The sequence below is a fragment of the Cucumis melo genome, chromosome 2 (assembly GCF_025177605.1).
Source record: "Cucumis melo cultivar AY chromosome 2, USDA_Cmelo_AY_1.0, whole genome shotgun sequence".
Lineage (NCBI taxonomy): Eukaryota > Viridiplantae > Streptophyta > Magnoliopsida > Cucurbitales > Cucurbitaceae > Cucumis > Cucumis melo.
The window spans coordinates 19093253-19116994 of NC_066858.1; the positions used below are offsets into that span (position 1 = coordinate 19093253).

At 38.3% G+C, this 23742-nt stretch overlaps 1 protein-coding gene across 1 annotated transcript in view; it reads right to left on the reverse strand.

Annotated features, from left to right (window-relative positions):
- Positions 1–828: 828 nt before the first annotated feature.
- The window catches only part of LOC103501059 (uncharacterized), a 28107-nt gene continuing 5193 nt past the window's right edge, over positions 829–23742 (reverse strand). Inside the window, exons 2-6 of the mRNA XM_051080882.1 lie at positions 18968–19070; positions 18519–18574; positions 11419–11583; positions 1154–1267; positions 829–1080 (exon numbers count right to left, since the gene is read on the reverse strand). Coding sequence (XP_050936839.1) covers positions 988–1080; positions 1154–1267; positions 11419–11583; positions 18519–18574; positions 18968–19070 — 531 coding nt within the window. The 3' untranslated portion in view covers positions 829–987. The remainder of the gene's footprint in view (positions 1081–1153; positions 1268–11418; positions 11584–18518; positions 18575–18967; positions 19071–23742) is intronic.

Genomic DNA, 23742 nt, shown 5'->3' on the forward strand with positions numbered 1-23742 from the left:
AGCTTTATCTTCAGAAAACAGGTCAATGGAGATGGACTCTTGCAAGAAATCTTCTGAAGTCTTATTAGTCTTGTGACTACCTAACAGAGAACTTAGATTCAAATGCGGCATCTCATTTTTGTTTCTATCCCAATAAGATGGCAAATCATGGTCTATTTGATGATGTCCTGTCACCTTCGTTGCCTGAACAACTTCCATAAACGATCTTTTTGGATGAACAATATCCTTATCAAAACTTCCATCTTCTACTATATCCTCTGGAGTCTGGCAGAAACTGATCATTGGTCCTCTTCAAGTTTTCTCTGATCATTTCAGCCAAACAATGCTATCCTTTTTTGTTGGAGCCAGCAGGAACATGTAGGTTTTTTAGTCCACCAGTAGGAGGCCAGCATGCTATATCTGAAAACCACCTTTTGTTCTAAACTTTGCGAAACGTACAAGCACTGCTACGATTTGGTCGTCTTGGAAATACGTGAATCGGATCCTTCAAGAACTTGTGTAGTTCTCCTTCAAGCCAAAGCCCCGCCTCTTGACTGAGAGTAGTTCTCTGACCTTCCCTCGAAGCTTATAGAGAGAAGCAGAAATCTTGTCACATGCAAAAATACTGATTATTAATGCTGCAGCTCTTGATTTCCATGATGAATTATGCAAACTCATTAAGTGAAGTGGAAGAAAGTTGAGGATGACCGGAGTTGTTGAATCAGACCACCTTTGTTATAGATGAGCTGAGAAGATGTGGAGAGGAGAAAGCATACTTACATTTTTGAGTTTTCCTCCATGTCAACAACCAGCTATAACTATTCTATAATTGTTAAGTAGTACATGGTATAAAGGCAAGGTTCATCCACTAAATGAAAACTAAATTTGAATTTTTTGTCCAATTTCCGTATATTATATACAAACTTTCTATGTCAAGACAGGCACTCTATATTCTAATCATTATGTGTAATCAGTAAAGCATGATAAAAGTATTGTTTCCGCACATACTTATAGAGGCCTTAAAAGTGGGTAATCTTCAAGGAGCTCGCGCTCGGACAATGTGTCATTTTCATTTTGTGGTGTCCACAAAACTTCAACAGCCTGCATGCAAACAGAATCGATTTTGAGACATGAAGAATAAAACAAACCAGAAATGAAATACAGTCCAACTTACCAATATTTTGCTGGAAGGAATAGATGCAAGTTTTTGCAAAGCTTCCTTTAAGTCCCCGCTGCCATTGATAGTGGGCAGCTTATGAACTCCCTCAGCAGCCACCAATATTGTTATCTAACATTCAAGATATTGTGATCAAATGGGAGAACAGAAAATTGGAAATCAAAGTCTTTTCTCTCATCTAATCAGATTATCATTCCAGCAAAATGAAAGCATCTTTCATGAAAATTTGGTGCAGTCAAGGTGTAAATTTTTTAATCTTGAAAATGAATCACATCTGAAATTAACTAAAGACACCAGCATACTTGGTCAACATTAGAAAACTTACAACCGGCTGAACAAGTTACAATTTAAGTGGTCAAGATTTGAGACTATAAAATTCCGTAACCAATCGTCATACTGCAAATAACACCAGTGTTTTTATTTACATTCAAGATGGTTTCAATTTTAATGGAGGAAAGTACATCATTTTGAAAATTTAAAAATAAATTAGAAATGAAAAACTAAAGATCATGCTGGGTGCAAAAATGTCCAGCCAACATTATTGTCGTAAAATTAAAGATTTAGCCCATGGTATTTGTGAGAGCATATGGATAAGAAGATTGTTGGAAGAATCGAAGCCCATGCGTATTTATTGCGATAACAAGGCAGCAATTCCCATTGCCCACAATCCAATCCATTCTTTGATAGGATGAAACATTGAAACATATTGAAGTTGATAAACATTTTGTAGAGGAGAAGACAGATGCAAGAGTAATATGCATTCACTACTTTTCGACAACAGAACAAATTGCTAATATGTTAACTGGTCTTCCAAAGTAGCCATTCAACAAGTTGATTGACAAACTGACCTCGAATGATATCTTCAAACCAGCTTGAGTGGAGAGTGTTGATTATTTCCTTGTATGTTAATATTTTATTGTATTTATTGCATTATACGCTAAATTCATTCTTTCCAAATGAAATAAGACAGAAAATTAAATATTTTGGCAGTTCCTAAATAAATACTTGTGGGGAGAAGCAATTTTTACGGCTATTTACCTGATGAATCAAATGTCTTCTAAAGTTTTGAATTTTAAAACTCCACTTGCTGTTCTGAAAGACTTTTTTCCAACTAATCGTTAGTCCTCTGATTTACATATTAGAGATTTTGGGTGTATTTGTTATTTCTAAAATTAGTGGGTTTATCGTGTATTGAAAGCTCAAGGGTAGTTTTGTAAATTATATCACCCTAATTATTCTTTCCTTTTTTATTTTAGGCTCTTGTTGCCTATTAATATCCCCCCTCTTGTATCCTTTTGTTTCGTAAGAAAATAATAAGAAAACTCTCTACTGTGGTTTTTCTATCTCTATCTGTACTAAGGTTTCCACATAAATTTGTGTATTAGCTCTTTGTCGTTACTTTCAATATGGTATCAAGGTAGGATAACAACAAAATCCTAGACACCAGTCTTGATGGAACCCGAGTGGAGAAGAAACTCAATGCCAGAAGACAGCAGCCGGGATCAATGTCGCCGTGACACCAGGATTGCCGCCACAATGGATGATCTGTACCGCCACACAATCCACCTATTTTCCAAAACCATACAAAGCCTCCAAGCTGTTTTATCTCATACAGTGATGTAGGGATCTTTCTAAAATTTTGACTCAGTGGAAAAAAGCGATTTTGTTACCTTTATTGATGATCACACACGTGTATCTCGGGTCAACTTAATGACAAATAAATCTAAGGTGAAAGATTTTTTTAAAAAAATTTTATGATATTATTGAAACTCAATTTCAAACCAAAAAATCAGCATTTTACACTCCGATAATGGAACGGAATATTTCAATGCCTATTTGAGAGATTTTTTAAAAGAAAAAGGCATTTCATATCAGTCTACTTGTCATGATACCCCCAACAAAATGGAATTGTTGAACGGAAAAATAGACATTTACTTGAGGTTGCACATGCCATAATGCTATGCATGTTCGAAGTATCTATGGGGGAAAGTTGTACACATGGCTACCTATTTGATAAATAGGATGCCTAGCAAAGTCTTAAAGTTTAGAACCCCTCTACTATAATGTCTCAAACTAGTTTTCCAACTTGTCGCATATACTCTATTTACCCTTGAAAGTTTTTTGTTGCACTACATATGTTCACATACCTAGTCTTTTTAGATCAAGTTTTGATCATAGAATGCTAGGCCACCAATCACCAAAACGTATAGGAGGGGTAAGAAGAAAATTTCAGCCTAGACAATATGGTTGTTAGGTTGGTCAGTGGTACTAACACCACGTGGCAGCAGATGGAGAGGAATATACATCTAGGTGTTTTGTGATAGGGTTCTTTATTCTGAATATTATGCATTTTGTATGAACTTTGTTCATTGGGAGAGAACAGCCCTCTTACTTGGCTGGAAAACTATTGCTGAACTTCTATTGTGCAATACAGATTATATACATCTATTCCTCCCAATACTATTGTGTTGTGTTTGTGCTGGTTGGGAATTCTGCATTGTGTTTGTGTGTGCTGGTTGAGTTTCTGCAGGCACCTGGGAGCTTAGCATAGAACTACAAAGTGCATTGTCTTTTTGTTATGCCTTAAATAAAAAAGGGTACAAATGTTTCGATCTTGAGCAAAAAAAAAAACATGCAAGCATAGACATGTTTTTTAGAAAAACAACCATATTTTACCCCAAATTCTCTTTAGGGGAAGAAGTTAGATGTAGAAGATAATTTTTTGTAAACATCTAAAACAACTTTCTTCTATTGGTCATCTCCACATGTCCATCCCAAGTGTTTCAAAGTCAAGTATAGAAATTTCTCATTTAAGGGAGAAATACTACAAACTAGCCTTATACGTCAAATTCCTAAGTTAAAATTTTATACTAGAAGAGTTTACAATCAAAGAAACTAAGACCAGAGAGTTGATTCTACGCAAAACCAATTTGGAAACTCGATAAATGATGCGGTAAGTCCTCCTTCTATTGCTAATATTTCAAATGTTCAAAATACCTCACCTATTATCTTTAATCTCAAAGTTCCTATTGCTATTAGAAAAGGGACTAGACCATGTACCAAGTATCCCATTGCAAATTACATCTCATATGCAAAATTGTCAAATAGTCATAAAGCCTTTACATCTAGAATAGATAACTTATTTGTTCCTACAAATATACAAGAAGCCCTAGATGATCCAAATTGGAAACTAGCAGTTATGGAAGAAATAAATGCTCTAAGACAAAGTGGAACTTAGGAAATGACAAACTTATCAAAAGGTAAGAACACTGTAGGGTGCAAATGGGTGTTTACAGTAAAGTATAATACTAACGGTTATATTGAAAGATACAATGCCAAACTAGTAGCTAAAGGCTTTACTCAGACCTATGAAACCGATTATCGAGAGACTTTTGCTATGGTCGCAAAAATCAACTCAATTAGAGTCCTTTCGTCAGTTGCAACTAATTTTAATTGGCCACTTCATCAATTAGACGTTAAGAATGTTTTTCTCAATGGTGATTTAGAAGAAGTGTTTATATGTTTACCACTAGATTTGAAATGGAATCGGAAAAGAACAAAGTCTGCAGATTATATGGTCTCAAACAGTCCCCAAGAGCATGGTTTGAACGCTTTGGAAAGATAATCACTAGCTGCAGGTACCAGCAAAGTGCTAAGCTCCCAGTTACCTACAAAGATACTCCAGCACAGAACCACAATGCAGAGCACCCAAGCAAAACACATAGCACAATACTATTGGGAGTAATGGATATATATATTCTGTATTGATCACACAATCACTGGGTTGCTCTCTCCCAATGAACAAAGTTCATACAAAATGCATAAAATTCAAGATGAAGAACCCTAGCACAAAACACCTAGATATATATTCCTTCCTTTCTATTGCCACACGTTGTTAGGACCACTGGCCATCCTGATAACCATATTGTCTAGGTCGAAATTCTCTTCTTACCCCTCCTTGAGTAAAGTCAGTCATTGGTGGCCTCACAGTACCCCATGGAGAAGAGACATCTTATCGACATCTTATCTTCAAGGTGGAAATTTGGGTATTGATTTGTGAGCATCGCATAGGACCCCCAAGTGGCCTCATGAGTCGGCTGATCCTTTCATTGCACCAAATATTCCCAATTGCGTTCAGCCTCATTTCAACGAATTTGAATCACATTTTTGGATTCTAAAACCAATTCCATCTGATCATTGAGCAAGGATATGTCGGTTTGGACTTGATGGTCACCCACCGCTTTCTTAAGTTGTGAACACGTGGAAAACCGGATATACTTTAGCGGTTTCTGGCAGGCCAGCAAATAGGCCACTTCTCCAACTCTTCCCAACACCATGTACGGGCCAAAATACTCAGAAGAAAGATTTTCACAACGCTTCTTAGCCACTGCTGTTGTCTGTACAGCTGTAATTTTAATTACACCTAGTCCCCAAGTTGAAGACCACATCTTTACGGTACACATCGGCAAACTTCTTCATTTGTTCTTGGGCATGTTTCAAATGACCTTTAATGGCAGCTAACATTTCATCTCTAGATTGCAATTGATACTCCACCGAATCATTCGGAGTGGTGCCCGATTGCCTATAAGAAATTATTGGAGGGAGTTGTCCATAAACAACCATATAGGGGTGTTTTTTATAGATGCTTGGTAGGTGGTATTGTACCAATATTCGGCCCATGCTATTTTCTCGCTCAAAGTCTTTGGTTTTTCATGACAAAAACACCTTAGGTACAGTTCCAAACATTTGTTAACCACTTCCGATTGCCCATCAGTTTGGAGGTGATACGTTGTGCTTCTCCTTAGTTGTGTACCTTGTAAACGGAACAACTCTTCCCAAAAGTGGCTAAAGAACACTCTATCTCTGTTATCCTATTGAACGGGGATACCCATGAAGACGAACCACCTCTTTGATGGATGCTAGGGGCTATTATTTTGGCCGAGAATGGGTGGCTCAATGCGATGAAGTGCGCTTACTTGCTAAGTCGGTCTACTACTACCAATATTGTTGTTAAACCCCTTGGAATGTGGCAATTCCTCTATGAAATCCATGGATATGTCTTCTCAAATGCGGTTAAGGATAAGGAGAGGTTGTAGTAGTCTGGCTGGTGATGGTGCTTGAATCTTGTTTTATTGGCAAATATGATACTGATCCACATACAGCTTGATATCATTCTTCATTTCTTCCCAAAACAACTCCGCTGCAATTCTTTTATAGGTACGTAACTTCCCCAAATGACCCCCAATTACTGGGTCATGGAAAGTAAAACGGTTGGAATTAAGCTCGACGTTTTGGGGAGTACTAATCTGCCCCTATTAAACAGTTTGCCTTCTCATACCGAATAACAGGAAACACACTCCGGATCTGACATCAATCGGTCAAATATTTCTTTCAATTTCACATCTTGAATTCTTTCTCCACCACCTCAATATCCAGCAAAGATGGTACTGTGATCATATCCAAACAGGCCTTAACTGGGATTCGTGAAAGAGCTTCATCTGCTTTGTTCTTCAATTCCACTCAATAATAGATCTCAAAATCAAACCCTATTAACTTCATTAACCACTTCCGAACCCCTGGTAGTATCTCTCTATGTTCCAAGATGTGCCTCAATGCTTTCTGATATACACAACAAAACGATGTCCCAACAAGTAGTGTGGGTCTCCACTGCTAGAACTATTGCCATCAACTCCCTCTCATAAATAGATTTTTCAAGAACTATATCTGACATTTTCTTACTGAAATATGTGATTGGCCTCTTATTTTGTGATAACACCGCATGAAGACTAAACTCAAACGCATTTGTTTCTATTTCAAAGGGAAATTGGAAATCCGGCAATGATAGAACAGGCAACATAACCATGGCTTTTTTAAGAGATTCAAAAGCCCTTGATGCTTCCTCCGACCAACAAAAATCATTCTTTTTTGTTAACTGTGTAAGGGGGGTGGTGATTGCACCATAATTTGCCACAAATCGTCGATAACACCAATCAGCCATAAAAATCCTCTGAGTTCCCTCGCATTCTTTGGAATTGGTCATTCCAACATCGACTTAATCTTCTCTTGGCCAGCTTCCACTCCTTTGGTCGATACCCAATGCCCCAAATACTCGATTCAATCCTTTGCAAATTGGCACTTCTTCCAGGTAGCAAAAAGGCTATGTTGTCGTAATAATTGAAACACCACCGTAAGTGCTCCAAATGGGCCTCAACATCTTTGCCTACACAAGAATGTCATCAAAAAATACCAGCAAGGGTTTACATAAGGTGGAAAAACCTAGTTCATTAGGGCTTGGAATGTCGTTGGAGCATTGGTGAGGCAGAACGGCATGACCTGGAACTCGTAATGGCCCTCATGTGTTCTGAAAGTTGTTTTCCTTACATCCTCATCTCGTACCCAGATTCGATGATAACCAAATTTCAAGTCTATCTTGGAAAATATACTCGCCCCATTCAATTCATCTAGAACCTCGTCAATCATAGGTATGAGGACTTTATCGGGTACAGTTGCCCAGTTTAAAGCCCTATATTCAACACAAAATCTCCATCACCCATCCTTCTTCTTAAATAACCGGATTGGACAATGAGCTGATGTTGGCTGTATAATACCAGATTCCAGCATATCATTTACTAATTTTTCTATTTCGATTTTCTAGGCGTGGAGATAACGATATGGTCTTACGGTTATGGGATCTGTACTTTCCTTCAACTGAATTCTGTGAGCAATCTACCTCATACAGGGCAGCCCATTCAGCATGTTAAACATATCTTCAAATTCTAGTTGGAGTTTTTCGAATTCCTACTGAAACTCTTCCACTGAACCTTTCACTACCAGTTGCCGGTCGATTATAGGAATTCCCATGGCTCTGAAATCGATTAGAAATCCTTGATCATCTGGTTGCCATGTCATCACTAACATTTTCAGGGATACTTCCATTCTGGTCAATGAGAGGTCCCCTTTTAAGATTGTTTTTGTATCTCCAACTAGAAAGGTCATGGATAGCTTGTTTTCGAAGCCACTACAAAAGCACCATATCAAGATTGCCTATCTCCAGCGGTAGAAAGTCATCCACTATAGTAAGAACCGGCAGCCCCACCGTGATTCCTTTACACATTCCTCTACATTGAACCGCTTCCCCGAGTCCATAATGAACCCGTAATTCGTTGTTACTGCCATGGATAGTTTCAGGTCTTCCACCAATTTCAATGAGATGAAGGTCTAAGTTGCCCCACAATCTATCATAACTACAACCTCTACATCTTCCACCATCCTCTTTATTTTGAATGTTCCCGGCACCGTGAGACCCACCACTGAGTTCAATGAGAACTCCACAACCAGGCTTACTTCTACCATCGCTTCTTCGTTCAGTATATCCTCCATCTCAGTGTCCTCAAGGTCATCAACCACTACGTAGAGGCGGAGCTCTTTGTTCTTGCAACGATGTCCTTTACTAAACGGCTCGTCGCACCGGTAGCTCAGGCCTTTATCTCGTCTTGCTTGAAGTTTTGAATCCGTCTATCACCAAAAGGTGCTTTCGCACAGGCCTCCTCCTCCCAATGCGTTAGGTTGCAAATTGATTATGTGGTTTGATTGGGCAAGAATCTTCTCGGCAAGGGTTACCACTTTCATAGTAGAGCTTTCAAAGTTCTTCACCATGGGTTTCTAGTCCGTTTTTACCTCTCTCGTGTATGGGCCCTGGGTATTCCTAGCCTTTTCAATCTTTTTCTTTGCTAATTGGGTTGCATCTATTATGTCTTCAAGGCCCACGGCCTGCATGGAAAACACCTCTGTCCTGATCACTGGATCCAACCCATTCGTGAACGTCCCCATAACACATCATCGGCCATCTCCAACAATGGTGCCAATAATTCTTCAAATTTTTGCATATATTCATTCACCATCCCCTCCTGTTTTATAGCAAGAAATCTCGCGCATCTCGTTCCATGCTCTCCACGACAAAATTGGTGGTACATCCTCTCTTCCAGTTCTTTCCACGATCAAAAGCATTTTCGATTTTTTGTCCAACGAAACCAACTTTGGCCTTTCCCTTCCAGACTCACCATAGCGATTTTCAGCTTTTCTTGCTCATTCAGAAGATGCAACTGGAAATAATGTTTCGCTCTATAAAACCAGTCATCCAGGTCTACCCAATTGAATACCGCATCTCCAACTTTTTGAATTTAATCAGATCCTACCCCGCCCATGTTTTCGCATTTAAGGACGTCTCTCTTTCTCCCACGACCGCTTCCTCTCTGGCAATATTCTCCATTCTAACCTTCCTTTTTCCGATGCTCATACACGTGAGTTCCAATCCTCCTTATTGCCTCTGACGATCTTCATACATCTCCACTAACATAGCATGCATCTTCTCCACGGTCTTTTCCACAATTGGTGATCTTTGAACCTCTAGTTTATTCGGTCCGATCTCTAATTTCGAAGTGGCTAAACATTCCTCTATTTGCTTTAGCACAATCTTGCTCCACCTCCCAAAATGTCAACTCGCTCTAATACCAATGCTAAGCTTACATGCAAAGATACTCAATCCAGCACACAACCACAATGCAAAGCACTCAAGCAACACACACAGCACAATACTATTGGGAGGAATGGATATATATTCTGTATTGATCACGCCAAGTAGGGGGGCTGCTCTCTCCCAATGAACAAAGTTCATACAAAATTCATAAAATTCAAGATGAAGAACCACAGCACAAAACACCTAGATATATATTCCTTCCTTTCTACTGCCAGATGTTGTTAGGACCAATTGCCATCCTAACATATTTGTCTAGGTCAAAATTCCCCTCTTACCTCTCCTTGAGTCTTTGGTGATTGGTGGCCTAGCACAAAGTCAAGCATATCATACAATCTTCTATAAACACTTAGAATAATAAAACTTCTATTTTAATTGTCTATGTTCATGACATTACTCTTACAGGAAATAATGAATATGGTTTGGTCGATCTTAAGAACAAGCTTGTCAGTTTCAAATCTCAGACTTGAGAGCCTTAAAATATTTTTTAGGGATGGAGTTTGCAAGGTCAAAGAAAGAGGCTTTTGTTAATCGGAGGAAATATGTTATCAACCTGCTTCAAAAGGAAGCTTACTTGGCTGTTAGACAGCAGAAACCCCTATTAAACCAAAATCTAAAATTACAAGATGTGAACCCTGAGGAAGTCGAGGACAAAGGTAGATACCAAAGACGTGTAGGTAGATTGATCTATTTATCTCACATACGTTCATATATAGCTTTTGCTATAAGTATGGTGAGTCAATTTATGCACTCATCTGAACCTACTCACTTCGAAGCAGTGTATAAAATCTTGAGATACTTGAAAGGAACTTTAGGTAAAGGTATATTGTTTCAAAAAATGATCACTTTCAAGATGAAGTGTACACTAATGCTGATTGGGACCGATAGAAGATCTACTTCTGGTTATTGTTCATTTGTTAGAGGAAATTTAGTTACATGGCGTAGTAAAAAACAGAATGTAGAAGCCAGAAGTAGTGCTGAAGCAGAATTTAGACCCTTAGCGCATGGAATATGTGAAAGCATATGGATTTAACAGGATCCTTGAAGAACCGAAAGTGTCTACAAAGAACCTATACAAGTTTATTGTGATAACATGGCTGTCATTGTTATAACTCATAATCCAGTTCTACATGATAGGACGAAGCACATTGAGTTAACAAGCATTTCATAAAGGAGAAGGTTGATGCAGGTGTAATATGCATATTTTATCTTCCAACGACAGAACAAACAGCAGATATGCTAACTAGGTCTTTTGAAAGGACAATTTGATAAATGTCTTAGCAAGCTACCTATGGATGATAACTACAAACCAGAGTGAGGGAGACTGTTGAATTCCCTGTTCTCTTGTATTACTTTCTTTTATTTATGTCTATTTTTTCCTTGTTTGTTGTTGGTTTTACTTCCTTTTTTTAAGCAATGGATTCATTTCCTAACAATTCAAACAACTATTTGTAGTCTATTTGAGGAATTAAGTAACACTAAATATACACGACCAAAGAACAAAACACTTCCATGAAAATTTAAAAATACTTCACAGAAAGAACAGAACATCATATTTTCCTTTAAAATGAGTGCTTCTCCAACATTAAAACACTCGCAATCCTCACCAAAATCAAGGAAATATATACACCAAGAACAAGCTCCAAATCAGTACATCAAGAAAAATCAAGACAGAAAGTAATGCAGAATTGTATAAATTGCATAAAACACAAAGCACAGAGAAACTAACCACAATGTACTCATTGCTAAATCCACTTGTCCTCTGGCTGCTTGTGCTCTGTCTTTTGATGCTATTCACATTGACAAGAGTTTCCTCGTCAAATTTCCCTCGCTCTTCAATTGATAATTTATTGAAACGTTTCTCTCCTTCTTCTATACTACGTTTCACATCCATCTAGGTTTTTCAAAAACAAAGTGTAAGTTTCCACTGCTAACTACACTACAGCTAATAAACATTGTACGAAATAGTTCAAAGAATGGTGTGACAACTGACAATCAGCATGCATATAAGCATATTATACATACATACATACATACAGATGTGTGTATCAAAAGAAACTTTGGTATCACTCTATCATGTGCGCAAAATTGGATACTCTACTGTTTAAGAGCACATATTATCAATGTCCACCCTACTAATCCAAAGGAGACTATGAAAGTTCACTCGTTCAAGTTCCATTTCCAGGAGTAAAAAGTTTTCTTCCATCAAGCTTTTCAGCCGGAGGTCTAACCTGCAAGAAAGGCTACATTTCATCTGCGCAGTCTCATGCCCTAACCTAACCAATGGCAATCAACCAGGGACTAACTTACACATGAAAGAACAGCAATGATACAATTTGTTAGGATACATCCTAACAAGAACACTGAAGAGCAAACTAGAACAAACAAAGTGCTAATTTTATATATTATTGAATAAATCATAATAATTTAGAGTACATAATGATCTTTTACGTAGGGAATAAATGGACCTCAAAGAATCCACTAAAGAAAAATTCATAAATGGAAAATACCAAAAAGGAAAATAATAATGGAAAATACTAATAATCCATACCCTAATTTTCCTTTTAACACAAAGAACACCAAACGATTGATGTTATATTGCAATATCAAGAAGAAACTACAATATACCTCGGCGCATTCTAGAGAGTTGAGAATCCTCTCCCAAATTCCCCAATGAAATCCCACAAAATTCTTCACCCATTACTCTCAACTCAAACCCTCTATTTATAACTAAATTTTTGACACATCTTACTAGCTATTTACTAATATACCCCTCCTAATAACTATACTAATATTCTACTAATAATCCTACTATTTCCCTAACTAAGGACCTTACAAGATACTTTAAAAGAAAACAACAATAAATATTGAAAAATGAGGAAGAAGAGAAAACACAAGGTATATGTAGAAAAACCTAGTACAAGGAGAAAAAACCATGATAGAAGCCTTTCTTATTATTTTCTAATAATCAAAAGAATACGGCGGGGAAGAATAAATATAGACTATAATAAGCGCAAAGAGTATAAAGACGAGAAGCATTCTGCCTCTTTGGGTGTAACTTCTAAACTGTATCTCATATGTCCCGAGCAATAGCGGCATACAATAAAAGTTTGCCAATTTAAGGTTCCATACTGTTGAAGGAAAATTAGAGTTTATGATTATGATTATTATTATTTTCCTTTTATGTATTTTCCTTTTATGTATTTTCCATTTATCTATTTTCATTTAGTAAGTTTCTTTGAGGTCTATCTATTTTCCTACATAAAAGGTTATTATTAGGTATTCTAAGTTATTATGGTATCAAAGCCTTAGGTTTTATCTCATTGAACCCTAGCCGTCATATCCTTCAATCTTTGCTCTCCATCAATCAATCATTGATGGAGGCAGACCCATCGCTTGCTTGTTGTAACAGATCTTCTTCCGCCTACCCTTGCTCGAGAGTTCACAAGCGCTTCAGTCCACGTCGTTGAGCTTTCATATTGCACCTCAGTCCATCCGTCGTCGAACAAATTTGCACTTCATTCTCAAATCCCTTCTACTCATTCGCGTACAGCAACCAAAGTCTGCCATTCTGCTTGTATTCCGCCTAACTCCATCTTTTTAGTTCCTATCGTGTGCCGCTCTAGATTTGATCCACTAATGCTACAGACTGTTCGAATCACGTACGTACTCCTTATTTCATGAAGCTCATGCAACATTTGGTTCAGTCATTAAGGTCGGTTCATTTAAGTTTTGGTTCAACTTTCGCACAACCAATCGCTCCGGTGTTTTCATTTTGAATCACACCGATTCAATTCACTTTAGTCAACTAGTTTAAGTTCGATTTGGTGTAATTAGTTTGGTTTGGTTCAAGTTGATTCAATTTGATTCATTTCCAATTATGGCAAATCAAAATAGTAATAATAATGGGTCTTTGTTCCGTTTTCAAATCAGACGTTTGTGGTATTTGTTTAGATCTCTTTATGAGGATCTTTGTTTTTGACCCAGAAGTTCTTGTTTCGTCCTTCGTAGGTTTTGTCATAAATTTCTATATGAGGATCTATGTTTCTATCCAAAAGTTCTTGGTTTCGTTCTTTATGGGTTTGTGTTTCTAGCCTAAAGTAGTTTTCGTTGTTCATGGGTTTTTGGTTTTATCCCACATCTGTTGATTTGATTCATACGTTTTCTTCATAAACTTAAATTGTTAGTGATTCTACACCTTGAGTTTAAGGGAGGGTCTTAAAAGAAAATTGGGGTTTATGATTATTATTATTATTTTCCTTTTATGTACTTTCTATAAATGTATTATCCATTAGAAGGTTTCTTTAAGGTCTATTTATTTTCCTACATAAAAGGTCATTGGAAGACTCGCCAATTCTTTGGCCCAATCAGAAAGTTCCCAAGGACCCCCAAATATCACCAAGTGCCCGATCACATACAGTAGTTCATTTATTGTGAAAACTCCTGGATTTTGGTATGCAGACGAGGCAGATGAAAAGTTAGCATAGGCCTCCCCGATGCTGATTAGTTCAAATAATCCTTGTATTGATTTTTCCCCCGACCAGAGTATGTTGATTAGTATCTAGAAACGAAGTATGCCAACCAACAAATCTTTCTCAACATCAATCAAGAAAAATCCCCTACGTTTCAAAGCCTTCCCAAAATTCTTCAGAAAAGGTTGCACGTCCTTCCGCAAAGCTTGGACAGGCTTGGCAAATTCAAATCTCTTGGAAGAAAGCTGCGTGAAGATTCCTACTTCGGATTCACTTGTTTGGTCAGCTAGCTCCTCCCCTTCCTTTTCAAACGTTCAATTTCATCATTCTCCCTTCGAAAGCCCAAGCTCAGATTGTGACTTTGTGCGAGGTATTCCATGTCCATCCTCAACAAATTCAAGGGTAGTAGAAGAAGAGTCCGAGGATGAAGACTCAGTGTTCAGTCCCAATAGTGAAGAATTAATACTAGAAGAAGAGCTTTGTATAGAGGAAGAAGAATTACAAAGTGGAGAGGCAGAGAACATAGATTCTTTTGGAGCTGAATTTGCTTCTTCTTAGGGTTCTCCTTTTCCTTTCATCTTGAAGAATTGGGTGTACAAGAATGTAGTTTCAAGTGGGCTCTTTTGAGAGAGCGTTTAATTTATGCTTTGTATTTAGCTTTCTACTGACGTGTTGTCCTTGAGTGGCTTTGATTAGCTCGTTATTTTTCTGGTTGGGTTCGTTTTTAGGTTGCCATCATATTTATGTTGCCCGAGTGTAGTCTTTGTTTTAGTTTTAGCCTGTATTTTCTCTTAGTTTCTTTTTATCTTACTATAATACTCTTGTACTTTAAGTTTTAGTCTCATTTATTATCATTAATAAAGAGGACCTGTTCCCGTTTCAAAAAAAGAACTCACCACCAAGTCATGGTATGTGTGTAGGATAGGGCAATAATGTAGAAGTCTTGGATATCACCAGTCTTCCCTTGTATTTTAATATGCCTTGCTGCAAAGAGAAGTAGGGAACTGCATTTCATCTCTTTCTAACTCACTGATGATCTCTCTTAGCCGAGTATCATTCTCCACTTCTTCCTTGATAATGATCAAATCTAATAAAGTTGGAGCAGAGATATAATTTAAGTGGACTACAGCAGGTACTCTTGATAACGCATCAGCTGCCCTATTCTCTAGTCCAGGCTTATAAACCACTTCACATGTGTACCCAAATAACTTGGCAATCCACTTTTGGTGTTGTGGTTATATCACCCTCTGTTCTAGCAAGAATTTTAGTGATTGTTGATCTATCTTAACCATGAACTTCCTCCCCAATAAATAGAGCCTCCATCGTTGTACAGCAAGAATCACGGCCATAAGCTCTCTCTAATAAACTAGTTTTGCCCAATCTCGTAGTGACAAGGCGTGGGTAAGCTATTGGCTGTACGGCTTCAATTAATACAGCCCAACTCCATAACCGGAGCATCCATCTCAATTTCAAAAGGAAGAGTGAAGTCCGGCATGGCCAATATAGGCAGTGTCATCATTGATATTTTCAATTTCTCAAAGGCTACTTGCGCTTGCTCTGTCCACTTGTAGGCACCTAGCTTCAATAATTGGGTCAACGGGGCTGCCACACTTCCATAATGCTGCACATATAGTAACCTGTGAGGCCAATAAATCCTCTCACTTCTTTAACGTTTGTAGGTGTTGGCCACTCTTTAATGGCTCTAATCTTCTTTCGGTCCACTTCTACTCGCTTGCCTGAAATGAAATGCCCAAGATAACCAACTCTACTTCTAGCAAAGTTGCATTTGTTGAGGTTGGCATAGAGCTCGTTGTCACCCAATATTTCCAACACCAATTCTAATTGTTGCAGATGCTCCTCCAAATTTATGCTATAGATGAGGATATCTTCAAAAAACACCAACACGCATCACCTTAAATAGGGTTTGAATATAGTGTTCATTAAGGATTGGAATGTGAAGGGAGCGTTTGTTAATCCAAAAGTAATGACTAAGAATTTGTAGTGACCTTTGTGCGTTCTAAAGGTTGTCTTTTCCACATCATGTGCACACATTCTAATCTGATGGTAACCTGCCTTGAGATCGATCTTAGAGAAAATTTGTGCTCCATTAAGTTCGTCAAAAAATTCCTCAAGCACGGGCATTGGAAATTTGTCTGGCATGGTGACATTGTTCAAAGCCCTATAGTCTATACAAAATCTCCAACTTCCATCCTTCATCCTAACCAGCAACATGGGACTTGAATATGGGGTATTACTCGGACGGATCACCCCTGAGGTTAACATCTCATCAACCAGCTTTTCCATCTCTTATGTCTGCTGGTAAGCATACCTATATGGCCTCACGTTAGCCGGATCTATTCCCTTTCTCAAGTGTATGTGGTGCTCGATGCTTCTTTGTGGTGGTAGTCCCTCCGGCCAATTGAACACATCTTCATATTTAGCTAATAGTGCCGGAATAGATTCTTCAATTGTAGGCACCTCCTCTTCATCATACATTTCTGCAACAGACAGACTTCCCTCCAACGCTTTACATTCTATCAAAAAGCCTTGATAATGTAGCACATATTAGATTCTTGATGTTTCTTTAGGTTCTTGATGTTTCTTAAACTGTTCCTTAAGTTTCTTGATTTTAGTTTAGGTTTATTATTCCTGTATCTTGAGTTAGTTCAAAATAACTAACTCATAACAAAGTGAGTTCAAAAAATAACTAACTCATAACTAATTCTTGTTTAGCTTTCAGCCTATAAAAGGACCCCATATTCATTAATAAAATCATAAAAACTTTTCATGCTTTGCATCACTTGATCAACTGGGGACCAAGTTCTCATCATACTTTTCAAGCTTACTCTGGCCTTCGTCAAGCTAGGATCCCTTTATCACTACCTTTTCTGCCTTCTTGTTGGAAAATCACGATCAAGTTCTTCCAATCTACCTCAATCACTCCAAGTGAATGGAGCCACTGCATTCCCAAAATCACATCTACACCTCCCAATTCTATTGGTAAGAAACTATCGATGATCTTCCAATCTCCCACCATCAATTCGACCTTTCCACAATTGCCCTTTCCTTTAGTAGCTGCACCTGAGCCTAGGATCATCCCATAATTCGTTCTCTCTAGTTAGCAAGTTCATTTAGTGAACTAGTTTTTCAGATACAAAGTTGTGGGTTGCTCCACAATCAATTAATACAATCACTTTTTCATCTTTGATCTTCCCTCTAACATTCATAGTTCAAGGATTGGGCCCACCACTGAATTGATAGATAGCTCTATAATGGGTTTATCTTCATTTTCCACTTCAATGGCTTTCATTACTGCCTCTTCATCATGATAGTCTTCCTCAATTATCTCTACTTCCTCACCATTTTAACGCACCACCAATACCCTCAATTCCTTCTGTTCCTTCACTTTACAACGATGGCGAACGTGGTACTTTTCTTCACAACGAAAACAAAGTTTACAAAGTAAATTATAGAACAGACAATTCTAACATACAGAAAACTAAAAACACAAAGTAAGAACATACCCTTTCTGCCTATGCTCTCTCTCAAGGAAGAGTGCAGAAAAAACTACCCAAAAAACTGAACCCCTTCTCCTTCCCGAACTCAGCATATTTAACTTCCTCTTTCCTTTAACTAACTATGGTCCCCACCACCACCATGATCCCCACTCCTAATGCCCTCACTCCCACTAACACATAGTATGCCCTCACCCTCAATAACACGTGCACTATCTTTCTTCTTTCTTCTACCATGTTGCAACATAATTGGAGGTCTAACATCGATCTACAAAAATCGATAGGACTCAATTGCATAATCGAATGAGAGATCTACAGATGATTGATTGTTTTATAACATAAGAAAAATTGATTGGACAAGTTAGATAATAAATTTATCATGAATTAATTTCTAAATAAACACATAGAGAACAGTTGTACTAAGTATTAAATTGGTTATTTTTGAAGCTATGAATACATTTTTACACTAATCTTTATAGTTTCTTAATACATTGTGCGCCCCAAAATAAAACTCCTGCATCTGCCACTGGCACGAACAGAGATGGAGAGAAAAGGAGAGTGCAAATTATTCGTCAACATCTTCTTGCTCTAAGTGAAAGTGCAGAGTAACTATATAAAGATTCAACTCGCCTAGCTATTCTTGGTAGTAATGGTGTTTGTAGTCTATTCAGTTTCTTGCATATTATGTTCGCTTACTGAAGTATCTTATTTTACATTCCCCTGCCTTATTTAACCTGGTTTATTCAGGGATATTGATGGACAATCACCAACGTATCCAGCAACCCTTGAAAAACCATTAATATGCATTTGTGAACTCTGTGCAAGAAGATAGTGGGACTTACAGATGAGTAACCAGAAATGCAATAATCAGGATGTCGAAGCAGCGCTAGAATCGTTTCTGCAACCCAAAGGTGAAAACAAAATCACATTGAGAATACGTTACATTGACCAAATAACAAAAAAGAATGGTGATTCCAACTTAAGGAAATCTCCATAAACCCATTTTGGGAAAAGTGTTAAAGACAGTTTGCGAGACAAATAACAGTATAAACTTAAGATGTTCATTCTATAGCACATGCAGGAAAATTTTTATTTCTTTCTTTTTTATGTAAGAAATGATGGAAACAAATTCAGAAATCATTAAGATGGGATCATCGCTTTTGGGGACTTCTATAAGTACCTTCTCATATGCAAAAGACTAACAATAGAGTTTACTGCTTTTTTATGAAAGCCGAAAGGAAACAGAAAGCAAGTAATTAATTCCCAAAGGAAGAAGAAAACAATTGCGTACCAGTTAAAACATAGCACAAACCCTCAGGAGTTGATGTATCAGCACTTTCAGCAATTCTATTTAGATCTCTTTGGAGTCCCCGGCCCATGCCCAACAGCCCAACCTGGGGGGGGGGGGGGAGAGAGAGTTACATCATGAGCAAAAGATGCCCTACAAAGTAAACTGCAACTCTACAATATCCATATTCTTCATGGCTACCAAAACCAAATTTTCTACCGTGCATCATTCCATGTGCCAATGTTTAATTACATTTGTTTCACCAATCACGAAACTAAACTTCATAACCTTTATTTTTTTTCCCTTTTGTAAGAAACCAAAGGAACCTTCTATTAAAATATTTTTAAAAAAGACCACAAAAGTGAAACGAATATTACAAAATCTATTCCAAGGAGATTGCATCCTCCGTCAAGGAGGAAGTTATAGATAATTCTCCAGTTTTAATTTAGTTAACCAAATGGGTAGTGTAGTTAAAATTTTGTCTAATGCACTCCAAACAGAGGCTATGTTGGGTACAATCCTTAAAGAGTAGAAAGGTCACTATTCTTTTGTTGAAAAGCATATGGTTTCTCATCCAAATGACAAGAGAGGGATACAACTGCATTTCTACCAACAATTCTACTTTTATCAGTAATCCACCAACCCAACATGAATCCAAAAGAAAGTAGGGTCACTCCACACATTGAAAAGCATATTGTTTCCATGAAAATCAAGCATTTGGAGTTTTAATTAGCAGACAATTTTTTTATAGATAAAAAACAACAAAGCATATTAACACAAAAGGGTAGAAACCAACAGCCTAAGGAAGGGGATGAGAGAACCCCCACTCAAGGAATCACTTACAAATCGTCTGCCAATCCAAAAGAAGCAAGGACAATGGATATCACAAAAACTTTTGCTATAACTATGACACCACCAGGAAGCATTATATTATATCGCTCAATTTCAACAGACAATAAACACCTGTTAACTAGTCAGTGATACAACCATTGAAGGTGAAAAAAATAGAAACTGAAAACATTCCTAGTAAGGCATCATTGACAGACATGATATCCTCCTTAGTCCTTCCATAAAATCAAAATACCTCAAAGAGCCTATGAATCAAGAATGAATCAACCAATTCTTTTAGAAGACCAAAGAGATTTCACCATTCCCCTATCAACTTGAAGAAGCTTAGTATCCTGAAAGATCACATCCAAACTAATCTTACAAATAAACTCCTTAATAAGTTTTCTATTGGAGGGAGCACCAAGCCCTCTTACATTCCAAGAGGCAACCTTCATGAAGCCACATCTTGCCCTGGTTTTCCTCACTACCCTGCTCCTTTGCTTCATCTGGTTCATTTTCCCAGGTTCTCAAGTAACATTTAGCTCCCTAATATACTTTTAGTTGTAGCACTACCTTTGCTCATCGGGTTGCCTTTCGTAGGAATTGGCCTAATACACAAGTGCGTTGTATCCAAGCACTGACTAAGCTTTAGCTAAAAGGACAGAAAGGGCTTTTATTCCCTTCTTAGCTAATTTCAACACCCATCTGCTTCTTGAATTTCCTTTGAATGATTAACTAACACCGTATTACACTCCAATTTTTGACTTCCTCAAAAACCAAGATTGCCTCCACCTCTAAACTAATAAAGGATCCTCCTTTCCTTAGAAACACATCTGATACTCTTTAAGGACCTCTTCATTAAGCACGGCCCCATTTTCCTCTTCCTGTTGGTCCAAGTGCAAACTCTCTTGGCTAGAAATTGATACCTGAAAGAGCAGGTCCCTTTCTTGATCCAACTTTTCTGTTCTATCACAAATTATGTTGGAGAGATCAACCGTAGCTCTAGCTAGAGCCTTTTCCTAAGGCTTCAAGAAATATGACCAATTTACCCTTTCCTCCTTCCGCCTATTTTTTAATTTTGGAGGGCAAATCTGGGATAGAACTCTAGTGCAAAGGACCACCAATACATTCTATTTTCTAAGAAACCCGTGGCCACATTGAACTCAAGGGAAGGCTAAGATCAACAAATTGAGGCCTCAAGTTAGAGGTCAAATATATTGGGATAGGAACCAACTAGACATCATTACTAAAATATCTTGTGCCGCTTTCGGCAAAAAACCATCGTGAACTTCAACTTTATTCTCGGCCAGCAGCCATCCTTCTTGGGGGATTCTCACATGGGCAGGAAAGAAGAAAAGTAATCTCTATCAACAATTCTACTTCGGCAGGAATGAAACAACAATAGTATTGTTTCCTTAATCGCAATTTCCAACCATTCAGTGAGAGAAGAATTTTGATCTGCATAATCCTTGAAACCACCAAAACAGTCACCTATCACCTTAAATGTGGCCAATCTCCATAATGAAAAAGAAATTTATTCATCTCCCTTAAGAGGAACACCAGTAGTTCTCCCATGTTTCATTAGGTCCCATCTCTCTAACTTCATGGTAAAAGCCTGAAAGTGACACACCCATATTCATGGCAAATACTCTTGCATGATCCTTTGAGTGACAGAGCAAAAGAGATTTGTCAGGGCAGAAAGACTTAACAGTGAAGGATTATTCCGATTGTTTTCTTTTTGGGTTTCCAAGTTTCTTCCTCAATCCTCATGAAAGTCTCTTGTAGTGTGTTAGGAACCTTCACCTGCACTCAGAAAAACCCAACAAACTACAAGAAACAGAGGCAGCACTCTGTGGATTCTTTATTTATATAAAGGGAGAATGAGTTCACAAGAAAGCTTAGACAACTCAAACAAAGAGCGAGCTAACGGAAAGAAAATAACAACAAAATAAACAGTAGCAGAATTCCAGCAATTAGAGATGCTGGTGTCTCCCTTCAGCCTCCACAGCAGCCGTCTCTCAAAATAAAACCTGCCTTCAGCAATCCCTAAACATTCCTTAAATATTCCCCTCTTTGTTGTTAGTGGGTCCCACCCCTTCTCTCAGCCTATTCGTTATTCATTCTTGTCTTGGGCCGGGCTGTCGATATGGATATTGGATTTCCTTCCTCTACGTCTATACGTATTTATGATAGGGGGTCTTACAATACCGGTGGGTTCAAAGTTCACCTTGTCCTCAAGGTGAAAAGAAGGGTATTGTTGGTTCATTGCCCCAACGGGTTCCCAAGTCGCTTCACTGTCCGATAACCCCTTCCACTTAATTAACCATTCGTTAGCTCCAATATCTGTATTCCAACGGATTCCCAAAACTGCTTCAGGTTCAACTTGTAACTCAAATTCTTCGGTCAACGCGGGTGGCATATGCTGCACTTGGTGTGAATTTCCCATTTTCAATTTAAGTTGCGATACGTGAAATACATTGTGTATGATGGCCTCGGGTGGGAGGTTTAGACGATAAGCTACTTCCCCAATCTCCTCAACAATCCGGTAAGGTCCATAGAACTTTGGGGCTAATTTTTCACAACGTTTTCTTGCCAATGATCGCTGCCTATAAGGTCGCAACTTCAGATAAACCTCATCTCCTACCTTGAATTTCAGTTCTCTACGGTGTAAATCCGCTTGTTTTTTCATTCTATTTTGTGCCATCATCAGATTTTCCTTCAAAGCGCTGATAACCAGATCCCTCTCCTTCAGCAGCTGTTCCACACTGTTGTTGTTAGATTTTATGTCTCCATAACGTACCAGCGGTGGTGGTGGTCGGCCATATACTATCTGGAATGGTGTTGTTTTGGCCGATGCGTGAAAAGTGGTATTATACCACAACTCTGCCCACGGGATACATCTATGCCATTTCGTGGGTTGCTCGTTACAAAAGCACCGTAAGTAGGTCTCCAAACAGCGGTTTACCCTTTCCGTTTGTCCGTCGGTCTGCGGGTGGAAAGCCGTACTTCTTTTCAAAGATGTCCCCATGGCAGTAAACAGTTCTTTCCAAAAATGACTTAAAAAAACCTTATCCCGATCAGTTACTATTGAATTCGGTATACCGTGTTTACTAATGATCTCCTCAACAAATTTTTCTGCCACTTGTTTAGCTGAAAAAGGGTGTTTCAAGATAATGAAATGGGCCATCTTACTCAACCGGTCCACTACAACCATGATACTGTCATAACCTCCAGCCTTAGGTAAACCCTCGATGAAATCCATCGTCCAGTCTTCAAGAATCAGATTGGGTATCGGCAGTGGCTGCAACAATCCCGCTGGAGTTAGCGCTTCGGTTTTATTCCTTTGACAGATTTCACATTGCTCTACGTACTTCTTAACGTCGTTTTTCATGCCCATCCAGTGTATCTCTCCATTCATCCTCTTGTATGTTCGGAGAAATCCCGAATGACCTCCTAATACCGAGTCATGGAAGGTGTGTAGTAGTGATGGAATAAGGGTGGATTTTCTGGATAAAACTAACCTTCCTTTGTAAAATAAATTTCCCGCTTTCCACTGGTAGTTGGCTTTGCCATCCGGGTCTTCCTTCAAGATTTCAATGATACCTTGCAACTCCTCATCTTTTTCCACTTCCCTTGTTACGATGTCAATGTCTAACAGCCCGTGAGCCATTAAAGAGTGGAATTCGGCCGGTAGCTTCACTCGGGATAGGGCATCAGCCGCTTTATTTTGTAAACCGGGTTGATACAGAATTTCAAAATCATATCCCAACAATTTTGTTAACCATTTTTGGAATTGTGGTTGCACCTCCCTCTGCTCCAATAAAAATTTCAATGCCTTCTGATCTGAAATAATCGTGAATTTTCTGCCAAGCACGTAATGGCGCCATTTCTGTACAGCCATCACTACCGCCATTAACTCCCTTTCATAAATGGATTTTGCTTGGGCTCGA